General features: G+C 55.6%; 2 protein-coding genes across 4 annotated transcripts; one reads left to right on the top strand and one right to left on the bottom strand.

Annotated features, from left to right (window-relative positions):
* The first annotated feature begins 1,476 nt into the window (after positions 1-1,476).
* On the top strand, positions 1,477-4,636 carry PPP1R11 (protein phosphatase 1 regulatory inhibitor subunit 11). 2 transcript variants are annotated; one of them, XM_043450354.1, is made up of 3 exons: positions 1,477-1,773; positions 2,831-2,939; positions 3,376-4,636. In XM_043450354.1, the coding sequence occupies exons 1-3, from the start codon at positions 1,705-1,707 to the stop codon at positions 3,576-3,578; spliced, it is 381 nt and encodes a 126-aa protein (XP_043306289.1). In that variant the 5' UTR covers positions 1,477-1,704; the 3' UTR covers positions 3,579-4,636. The 2 variants fall into 2 exon arrangements, with proteins under 2 accessions (XP_043306289.1, XP_043306290.1); XM_043450355.1 differs by having other exon boundaries at positions 1,477-2,008.
* Positions 4,566-10,083, bottom strand: RNF39 (ring finger protein 39). Of its 2 annotated transcripts, none has more exons than XM_043450352.1 (4): positions 9,380-10,083; positions 7,766-7,788; positions 7,459-7,550; positions 4,566-6,027 (listed from the first exon to the last, which is right to left on the bottom strand). In XM_043450352.1, the coding sequence occupies exons 1-4, from the start codon at positions 9,809-9,811 to the stop codon at positions 5,447-5,449; spliced, it is 1,128 nt and encodes a 375-aa protein (XP_043306287.1). In that variant the 5' UTR covers positions 9,812-10,083; the 3' UTR covers positions 4,566-5,446. The 2 variants fall into 2 exon arrangements, with proteins under 2 accessions (XP_043306287.1, XP_043306288.1); XM_043450353.1 differs by having other exon boundaries at positions 9,446-10,080.
* Between the last annotated feature and the right edge of the window lie 479 nt (positions 10,084-10,562).

Here is a 10,562-nt window from a genome sequence, read left to right as displayed (position 1 = left end):
AGCCGTGAAATTAAAAGATGCTTGCTCCTTGGAAGAAAAGTTATGACCAACCTAGACAGCTTATTAAAAAGCAGAGACATTACTTTGTCAACAAAGGTCCGTCTAGCCAAAGCTATGGCTTTTCCAATAGTCATGTATGGATGTGAGAGTTGGACTATAAAGAAAGCTGAGCACTGAAGAACTGATGCTTTTGAACTGTGGTGTTGGAGAAGACTCTTGAGAGTCCCTTGGACAGCAAAAAGATCCAACCAGTCCATCCTAAACAAAATCAGTCCTGAATATTCACTGGTAGGACTGATGCTGAAGCTGAAACTCCAATACTTTGGCCACCTGATGCGAGGAACTGACTCATTTGAAAAGACCGTGATGCTGGGAAAGACTCAAGGCAAGAGGAGAAGGGGATGACAGAGGATGAGATGGTTGGATGGCATCACTGCCTCGATGGACATGAGTTTGAGTAAGCTCTGGGAGTTGGTGATGGACAGGGAAGCCTGGCATGCTGCAGTCCATGGGATTGCAAAGAGTTGGACACGACTGAGTGACTGAAATGAACTGATGACCATTTCTGTGTTTAAGCTTTCTCATCTCCACCTCAGAGCATGTGTAGGCAGCATGTGACTAAATTCAGTTTCACAGATGAGTCTTAACATCTACGTTAATATTCTAATGTCTTATATTTTGCTAGTATTTTTGCCAGTCTTCCCCATTAGCTGTTGTAGACTTGGAGCTAAAATGCAGACTCTAGAGTGTTTCACGTGCCAGTGACAGGAAAGAATCCATGTTGAAGGCACATTAAATGCCCTGCTCCAACCCCTACCGGCACAGAAGGAGGATTAAAACTCTGAATCGAGTGTGTTTCCAGCTGCTCCCAGGTCCCAATTGCCTAATTCCCAGACAAAGGAAATGAAGTTAGGCTGTGGTAGGATCATTGCTATTGCCCCTTAGTTTTTTACACACACACACACACACACACGGGATGGCAATGGGATGGACTCAGCTACACATACACACACACACACACACAAGGGATGGCAATGGGATGGACTCAGCTACACACACACATACACACACACACAAGGAATGGCAATGGGATGGACTCAGCTACACACACACACACACACACACACACACACACACATACAAGGGATGGCAATGGGATGGACTCAGCTACACACACACACACACACACAAGGGATGGCAATGGGATGGACTCAGCTACGGGACGTCTGAACCGGGTGCGGTACCCAGTCTTCAGCAACAGGCCCAGCTCTAACCTCCACCGCGGATTCCTGCTCAACCTCTGCGTTTGCAGGATCAGGCAGTCATTGCTCGCCCCGCCTCCGGCTCCCGTACCGAAGTGACGCCTGTTCCGCCAAAGTTGTGTCGCCTCCTTGCGGCGCCTGCGCACTGTCACATTACGGCGGAACTAATCCGGCGACCCGGGGCTTTGACGCATTTAGTGCCAGGAAGGGAAAAGGGGGACCACAGAACGCGTCACACCCGGAAGTAGGGAGCCGGAAGTGGGGTTGGACAGGTTATCCCCAGGGGTGGGGCAGCGGAGGCCCAGGAGGAGGGGGAAAAAAGAAGGTGGAGGATCCTGGCTGCTAATCTGAATCGATACCGATTCTCTTAGACCTCAGAGACACAGAAAAGACAGAAGGGTGCCCCATCCCCTTTCCTCCGCTTCTCTCCTCAGCCTTAGCCATGGCGGAGGCAGGGGCCGGGCTGAGTGAGACCGTCACTGAGACAACGGTTACCGTGACAACCGAGCCCGTGAGAAAGGCGGGGGGCGGTGCTGTTTAGGGGTCTGGGAGATACCGGGAGGGAAGGGATAGGGCTTTGGAGAGTAGCTGGGTGGGCTGGGCCTGGGGATATGGGAGAAAGTGGGTTTGGGAGAATCGCAGGGCATTAGGGATTTTTTGGTGTGTCAGAGTTGGTGCAGAAGGCTGGTCAAGTGACATGCAATAGAGTTAAGATGTAGGTGATGCTGCTTGGGATGGTGGTGTGTGTAAGTACTGAAAGACCGCGAACTTGGCGATTAATGAGCAAGGGATGTGCTGGGGGAAATGAAGGGTTGTGTAAGAACGCATGGTTGGAAACTCATTGTAGGGAAATTTAACACGAAGCATGCTTATCAATAAATATTACTTGAAGGGATTATTGCAAACGGAAGCAGAGGGAATGAGAGTACAAGAAAAGGGAGATGATGAGAGTATTTTGAAAAATCAGACATGTAGAGAAAAATAGCATTTTTGCAAAAACATTTCTTTCAAAGGGAGAAGTTCCTGTCGGACTTAATAACCCTTGGATTAAGGGAGTTTAGAGTAATAGTTACTAGAGATGCCAGGATGCTGGAGAATAGGTGGAAAACAGGTTGGGAGGGCTGGGCTTGAGGATGAGAGATGTGAGAACAGAGTTATTTCTTTAATGGGAAAAAGAATAGGGGTTCTGGGAAAAGAAAGGGAGATCAAAGTTTAGGTGTTGGTGACTGAGAAAATAATTTCCATGTATTAATACCACCAAGGATGTTTTGGGGAGGAAGACGGAGGAACAGCAAGAATTATATTTTCCTTTGAAGATTTGCTGGGACTCTCCCTAGGTTAGGAATTGTATCTTCTCTGTATACCAGTAGTTACTAAGAACAGAATTCCTCAAGGGACTCCTTGAGGTCAAAAACCTGTTCTATCTTCTCCCAGCATCAGCTCCTCTGTTGCTGTGTTTGTGATCCTGATTGAACTGGGGAAGGGAAGAAAGGAGGCCCCAGGGAGGAAGCGGGAAGAGTTAGTAGGAGGGGACTAGCTAGGTATGTCTATCCTTCTTAACCTTCCAGGAAAACCGGAGCCTAACCATCAAACTTCGGAAACGGAAGCCAGAGAAAAAGGTGGAATGGACGAGTGATACTGTGGACAATGAACACATGGGCCGCCGCTCATCAAAATGTGAGTAATTGCTGCCCCACAGTAACGCTGGAGTCCTGGCTCCCCTCAGCATATCTTTTGCTTTCTGGCATTCACTAGCCTTCGCGAAGCCCCCAGATGCTCACAGTCCTGTGGCTGCCTTGGTGGTTCTCTGTTATCAGGGAGAGGAGGTTAAATTAGAGGGAAAGAGGTAGGGAAGGGCTTGAATTTCTATGTGCCAAGGCCTAAAGTCAAGAGGTATTTGAGGTGGGAGAAGAGGAGCTTTGGATTCCCGGCTGGCAAAGCAAGGTGGGTGGGTGACAGAGTCCCAGGGTGTAGGCCTGGGGAAGCTGGATCTGGAAGGTAGAAGGAGAAAATGGTGGGAAGTAGGAATTTTGACTGAGATCCGGTGGGAATGGAACTGACACTACATCTGAACTCTTCCTCCTTTTTCACTGGGCTCCTGCATCAAATCCAGGCTGCTGTATTTATGAGAAACCTCGGGCCTTTGGCGAGAGCTCCACGGAGAGTGATGACGAGGAAGAGGAGGGCTGTGGTCATACACACTGTGTTCGGGGCCACCGCAAAGGACGGCGTCATGCAACCCCGGGACCAAGCCCCACCACCCCTCCCCAGCCTCCTGACCCCTCCCAGCCCCCTCCAGGGCCCATGCAGCACTAAATTCCTCGCTCCCCCACCATTCCTGTGTCTGTCTGGCCCTGAATGTATTCATGTGGCTACTCGGGGACTAAACCCATGATTTGATCCCTTCTCCAGCCCCCTCCTCCCCTCTCCTCTGCCTGACAAAGGGAAGAGGGAGAGGAAGGTGGACAGAGATCCTGGAATTCTGACTTGCTGCTATTCCAGAACCCAGGCTTCTGGGTTCCCCCAGCCCTCATTTCTCCTTACAATACCCAGCCTTCTCTCTCCAGGGATCCAGCCATCTTGATCCCAATCTTTTTCCTTTGTTCTCACTGCCAAACTGCCTGTCCTGGGATCCAGTTACCTTGGCCCCTTGCACTCTCTACTTGAGTTCCAAACAGTTAATATGGGTTTCCAGCAGCCCCAGCTTTCACTGCCAGGGTCCTAGTCAGATTCCAGGCAATCTTGCTCCAGCTATGCTTGTTAATCCTGGCTTAGAGCTCTTCCACTAATGTATTTATGTCATCCTAACTCTTAGTCCTTGCCTGTGGGATGTGAGGTCTTCTGTGAGACCTCAGGGCTCCTAGCCCTTTCCCTCCTCTCCTGCCCACTTCCCTCAAGCCCTTAAGAGGAGTTAGGAGAGAGGGAGGTCTTTGCCATTCTCACCTTTAATGAGAAATGGGGGGAAAAAAATAGGCATGTCCTCTCTCCTCACCGTTCTCATGTGACTAGGGTTTCTGACAAAACTGGCTCCAAGACTAGTCACTTAGAGCCCACTATCTCCTCAGCCTTTGGTCTTCCAACTTAGGAAACAGATCCAACCCGGCCCTAGGGGCCTGGGTCCCTGGGAGGGGATGGAAAAGGGAGGGAGCCAAGAGATGCAATCTTACCCCTTCCTTCCAAGGCCTTGATGTCTCTCCCAGCCCAGATGTCCAGCCCTCCCAGCCCTCCCCACTCCTTACTGGGATCTGGATATCATTTTCCAGGCCTTTTGCAGTGCACGGTTGCAGAGATCAGTCAAATCCATACCACCACTGAGATCTCATTTATTGCCACAGATGCACAAAATAAATAACCCAACATAAAAATGTGTTAAATATGGACCCATTTATACATATGGGGAAAGAAGTGAGGCTATATATACAAGGGCAAATTTGGGGTGTCTGGGTCGTTCCCAGGTTGAGAAATGGAGAGGTAGCACCATTGGTTCCATGTTACAAGTATGTGCCATACTCACAAGGAGCTGGTTGTGGGGCTGGCGGGGGAAACGGGATATTGGTTAAGATTCTTAACAAGAAATAGCTGTAAACATGGAAGGTTGTCAGGGTGGAATAGAACTGTCCTGCCCCCCATCTCCCAAAAACAGAGAGCCCTAAGGCCCAGGCCACAGTTAAGCCTCTTGTTTTAGGGGAGGAGGGTCTTGAAGAGAAACCTCAGAGTGGACGAGGCAGGGAAGCCCAAACCTCAGAGCTGTGGAGAGGGCACCGTGCTCTTCTTTGCCAGGAGGAGCGGCAGGGGTGGGAGGTAAATATTTGACCAGCTGGCCCTCTGCGTATTAAAATGGGCCATTTACCAGTACTGGTGGGGCAGGACCTCTTCCCCAATCAAGCCTGGGAAATATAGAAGGGGAGGGATCCCTGGGGGAAGTACTGAGATAACCGAGGGGGAGGAGCATCCCAAGATGGGGGGAAGGGGGTTCAGGAATTCAGCTTTGGGCATGGATGTGGAAATTGGAGGCCAGTGGAGGTCCTATTTGGAGAAAATGGAGGGGGGGAGGTCCGGGGTGCTTATCAATACACTTGCCCGGTGGGCGCGGACAGGATCCCTGTAATGAGTAAGGATGTCCGTGCTCAAGAGGAAGCTGCCTCATTTGGGCCAGGCCAGAACGAGGGTTGTGGGCGAGCTTCTCAGCCTTCCGCGGGCACGATGCGGAGCTGGGCGCGGGCGTCGCGGGTGCACAGCAGCGGGAAGACGCGCTCCCCGAGGGGACCCGGCGCCTGGAAGGCGAAGAGCAAGTCGAGGGAGCGGCCGTCGTAGAAGGCCACGCGGCCCCGCTCCCAGTCCAAGTCCACGCGGATGCGCCGCGGCGGGGGCCTGGCGCCGCCCAGCGGGATGGGCTCCGGGGCGGTGAGCGCCCACAACCGGCCGCCGCGACCCTCCACGGCCCACACGGACCCCGCGGGGCACAGCCCTACTCGGCCCTTGCGTCGCACCGACTCCCCGGCCGCGCCCAGGGCGTAGAGGCTCTCCCCGTCGTCCTCATCCTCTCCGGAAGAGTCTCCGCGGGAGGCGGCGTCCGCGGTCTCCACCTCCCAGCAGTGGCGGCCAGCCGCGAAGCCTTGGGCGCCCAGCACCGCCGGAAGCTGATCGAAGCGCGCCGGGCCGTCGGGGGGCGCCGGTGTCCCCGGTGGGGCCAGTCGGACGCTGCGGCGGTCCTCAGAGACGAGCAGGCGGCGGTGTGCCGTGCCAGGATCCAAGGTCAGGTCGGCTGGAGAGAGGAAGGCGCGAGGAAGACCGTGTGAGAGGGCTTTCCCAGGCGGAGGCGGGGTCGGACGCCAGAGGCTCACAACAGCGCTCTACGAAGGCGGCCGTAGGACCACCGAGGGTGAAGGCGAATGAAGAGGAGGCTGGGCGAGACCCCGCCTGCGCTGATGGGCCACTTCCTTCCGGAGAGTTGGGCCTGGAGAAGGTCCTTGCCGGCCCAGGGCAGGAGCATAGGGGAGGGGTTTCCTGGTTTGTGGCCTTGGGGAGAGTGAAGCTGGACTGACTTCTTAGGAGCGGGAGGATCGATACCTCAATCTGCAGCATCTGGGGCAGGGCGTGGGAGCTGGGTCAACAGGATGGGAAAGGTGGAGCTAAAGAGGAGGACTGATACCAGAAACCAGCACCCCAAGTGGGGGGGGGGGGAGGGCTGAGGGAGGAATCCGAAGTATCCTGAGAAACCAGCCCACCACCCACGGGAATAGGTGGGAGTAGACAGGCCTAGTTCTAGAGGGAGGGTGGGGCGGAGGAGAGAGAAGGCGGTGATAGCCAAGGGACCAGAAAGAAGTAGTCCTTGGCCTTGTGGGTATGGGGTGCTTTGAAAAAAGATTTCTGGACTAGGGGTACTAGAAGCCATCTGGGTCGGTGGGATGGTGGGTGTCCAGGAGGGTGGAGCAACTTCTCTAGGCAGTTTAAAGAGGGGCAGAGGGCAGCCGTGGGAGTGATGGAAGGAACTCCCCAGAAGCTGCAGAGAAGGCCCAGAGCCCCAGGGGCAAGGAGACACGCGAGTTCTGGGACACTTCTGGAAGGGAGTGATGAGAGGTGGTGACAGCAGGTCAGAAGCACCTGACCTCCAGGGCTCTGTTGTGTGAGTAAACAGGAAAGCGGGGAGAATGGCTGGAACATGAGGGTTAAGGATTGACCTTGTTATGGGTTAAATCGTGTTCTTCCCGCCCCCAAAGATAAGAAGTCCCCCCAAGACCTCAGAATTTGACTGTATTTGGAAATAGAATCTTTATAAAGGTAATCAAAATGAGGTCATTAGGGTGGACCCTAATCCAATATAACCCATGTCCTTATACAAAGGGAAAGTTTGGACCCAAAAAGTGTGTATAGAGGGAAGTGTGTCTAGAGGGAAGACACAGGGAGAATGCCATCCACAGGCCAAGGAACACCTGAGGCTGAGGGAAGCTAAGAGAGAAGTCCTGGAACAGAGTCTCCCTTTCAGGGATCAGAAAGAACCAATGCTGTTGACACCTGACTTCTGTTTGCAGAATCATGAGACACTAAATTTCTGTTAAGCCACTTAGTGTGAGATGCTTGGTTACGGCAGCCCTAGGAAATTAACAGAGACATCAAAAAGGACTGGATCATATTTGAGAAAAGGGAACAAACTGAAAAGCCTCTCATTTAGTTGCCTCTCTTCTGCCCTCCTTACCCGTCAGCCTGTGAAGCATGTTTTTGACTACTGGGTACTCTTCAGGGAGCTCGTCCTCTGAATTAGACGCCTTAGATGTTGGGGCATCAAACCTGGAGGGATGAGGGAGAAGGGTCAAGAAATCCGTAGACACTCTCTGCCCTCTGATGCCTGCACCCCTCCCCCACTCACATCTCTGGGGCAGAAAAGGGTGAGGCCAACCCAGGAAACCTGTCTGGGAGTGGGGACAAAGATGTGGTTCCCGTGACAAGGTGATGGATGTGGCCGCTGGTAGTGGAAAGGAAGAAACAGTAAAAATGGAACTCACCTTTTCCATGTCATCTTCATATCCTGGAGTGGACAGAAAAAAACATGGATGTGAGCTCCGGGCTTCATCCTGAGGGAAGCTCCCCCGCCCTCAGGTGGCTGGGTCTGTTCTGGTGAAGGCCCTCTCCACATCTCAGAGTGATCTCACGTCTTTAGCCCCATGTGCTCCTTATTCCTCTCACTCCCCTTCTCCTTGCATGACCTTTCTTTCCTGTCGGTCACCACTTGCTCATCCCCCGAACCCCACCCCCCACCATCCGCCTCCCTCCCCCCAGAGCCACTCAGTTCCCCTTCCCTAGTCTCATCCCGGCCTTTTCCTGCCCCCGGAGTCCTCGCCTTTCCCTACTTCCTCCCCACCTCCCTTCTCTATGTCTGTGGCCCCTATCTTCATCCACCTTCCTGAGGGTGTATCCCAGATAAACATCCCGCTTTATCCATCACAGAGACCAAACACATACCTCGAGTCCTTAGGCTAAGAGTTCGTTTACAGAAGTCTTATAATAAAACCGCTTCCCCTCTTGCCATAAAAGCCCAGTGGCGTTTACTGGGCCTTTTGTTCTGTGTCTCTCTACCCTGACCAAGGAGGCAGCTGGACTTGGATGTGTCCCAGAAGGCCCCGCCGACCTGCAGGGCACCCTGGGAGCCAGGAGAGGGCGCGGGGTGCTCCCTTTCCAAAGTCTAGGATTCCCTCTTTCCATTTCTCTGTCCAGTGGGGAAGACTGGGGCAGACCAGAGGGATGGTGAAGGGGAGAGAGGAAAGACAACTTGTCTAGTTATGCCAATTACACCTAGACTAATTAGGTATGTGTAGACTTCAAAGGGTGGAAACAAGACTCTAGACCGGCTCGGCTGCTGGCAAGAAGCCAGTAGGGAATCCGGGGCGCCTGGGGGTCGGGCAAGGGAACGAGGATGGTTGACCGCCAAGGAGTCAGAGGCCCAGGAGGGAGAGTGGGAGGGTGGGTGATCAGGGTGGGAAGTGGAGAGGAGCCAGGGGTCCCCAGGCTGTTCTCCCGGATCTTGCCTCCACCCGTGACCGCCTCTGCCTGGGGCCCTGGGAGGAGCTGAGAACAACAATAACAAACAATACAGCAAGGTCCAGACCGGAGCACGGGGACCTACCCCAGGACGCAGCAGAAAAGTTTGGACCTGCCTCTCTTCTTCCCTCCTTTTGACAGCCCCCCTCCTTCTCTCCTCCACTCCCGCTTTTTCTCCGCCCTCCCTCCTGCTCCTCCTCCCTTGGGCGAGTTACGATCTCCCTCACCAACCTCCCAGGCCCCCAGCTCGCTCCCGCCCCGGTCTGCTTCCTCCCCTTTCCTCCCCGCCAGGCCTTCTCACGGGCGCCCAGTGGCGTCTTTCCCAGCTTCCCAGTTCGCGCGCTCTTCGCAGGGCCTCGGGGGTCTCCCTGCGTTCGGTCTAGTGCCCCAGCCCCTTCCCTCCAGCCCCTCTAATAAGAGCCAGGCATCCGTCCAGCCCCCTTGGCTCTGGGCGCAGCTTCAACTCCCCGCCGTGCGTCCCGGCACCTCTCAGTTGACAGCCGCCGCCCCCTCGTCCTCAGCCGGTCTCCTCCCAACTCCTTTTGCCTAAACTTCTAGAAGGGCCTCGGGTCGGGACTTGCCTTTCCCCCCAGCCGATCGCCCCTTCCGCGGACAGCTGCGGACTCGCGAAGCGCACCCCGCCTCACCTCTCCCTGCGGGTCCAGGCAGCCCATGGTAGGGATGCGCCCGCCTCGGCGTTTCCCTGCGCGCGCCCCGGGCTCGGCCAGCTTCTCCCGCAGCCCGCGGCTGATGCGCACCTCCACCGCCAGCCGCACGTTAGACCTCAGGCTGCGGCGGGGGCACGGCAGGCCGCAGCACGGACAGGCGGTGGGGGGCGTCTCGGGGCCGGTTGCCGGCGGGGTCCCCCAGCGGCGGGCCAGACACGCGCGGCAGAAGCTGTGCTCACACGCCAGGAGCACCGGGTCCTCGAAGGGGCCCCCGCACAGCGGGCACGTCGCCAGCTGCTCCAGACGCTCCACCAGCCCGGGTCCCAGAAGCTCGGACGCCTCCATGGGGAGCCAGCGCCCGGGCGCCGTCCCCTCCGCGACCACCGCGACCGCCTTCGGCTGCGCAGATGGCGGTGCGCCTCGGCTGCTGGCTGCGTCTCTGCCCCGCTCTCCGCCTCCCGCATTAACTTTCTGACGCTTTCCTGGCGCTCTCCTGGGATCGCCTCGGTCTTCGACCAGTCTGTCTCCGCCAATCTCCCCACCACGTCAGGCTTTATAGGGAGGGAGGAGGCCCCTGCGGGAGGTAAACATCAGGCCTTGCGTAACACCCCATCTGGTTCTCCCGCTTCCCAGTAAGGTTCGGGGGAGGAGGGTGGAAGGGACACTTAGATATCGAGCCGAGCAGGTGGTCGCTAGGAGGCGCTCTGGGGGCAAGGTAGCAAAGTAGCAAGGTGTGTGTGGGTAGCCCGTATCACCAACACCCCCTCCCCGCCCCCACCTCCCTTAAGAGCCGGAATCTCGCCTTCCCCTTGGCCTGCAGTGTGCAGGTGGGCAGGGTGCCCAGGATCGCTTTTGGCATGTGTGCCCACATCGCCAGGGTATGAGTCATTCCAGGTGGCTGGCACACCTACATCTGGGGGGCTGGGGGCACTGAAGACAGATCTGGTTTGTGTGGCTTTGGCGGGCCTCTGAGCGCTGGCGTGTGGCTGTCATTCCAGGCGCCTCTCTCCATCTTCCTGCCTTACCTATTAAGGGCTTAAGGACACCGAAGTTTGGGGGTAAGGGGTGGGGAGCAGGCGCCCACACTCCTGCCTCA

This window comes from Cervus canadensis, chromosome 28, assembly GCF_019320065.1.
Source record: "Cervus canadensis isolate Bull #8, Minnesota chromosome 28, ASM1932006v1, whole genome shotgun sequence".
In the NCBI taxonomy this organism is placed as follows: Eukaryota; Metazoa; Chordata; class Mammalia; order Artiodactyla; family Cervidae; genus Cervus; species Cervus canadensis.
The sequence above is the reverse complement of the archived record's forward strand: the minus strand, read 5'-3'. Positions and strand labels throughout refer to the sequence as shown.

Bases quoted from the DNA above. Each gene is read 5' to 3' on its own strand.
- RNF39 (XM_043450352.1), bottom strand. From the start codon at position 9,811: ATGGAGGCGTCCGAGCTTCTGGGACCCGGGCTGGTGGAGCGTCTGGAG. The intron at 7,789-9,379 runs GCAAGTCCCGAC...TGTCCACTCCAG, and splicing joins GCGATCGGCTGGGGGGAAAG to GATATGAAGATGACATGGAA. The intron at 7,551-7,765 runs GTGAGTTCCATT...TCATCCCTCCAG, and splicing joins ATGAAGATGACATGGAAAAG to GTTTGATGCCCCAACATCTA.
- PPP1R11 (XM_043450354.1), top strand. From the start codon at position 1,705: ATGGCGGAGGCAGGGGCCGGGCTGAGTGAGACCGTCACTGAGACAACG. The intron at 1,774-2,830 runs GTGAGAAAGGCG...TTAACCTTCCAG, and splicing joins TTACCGTGACAACCGAGCCC to GAAAACCGGAGCCTAACCAT. The intron at 2,940-3,375 runs GTGAGTAATTGC...CATCAAATCCAG, and splicing joins GGGCCGCCGCTCATCAAAAT to GCTGCTGTATTTATGAGAAA.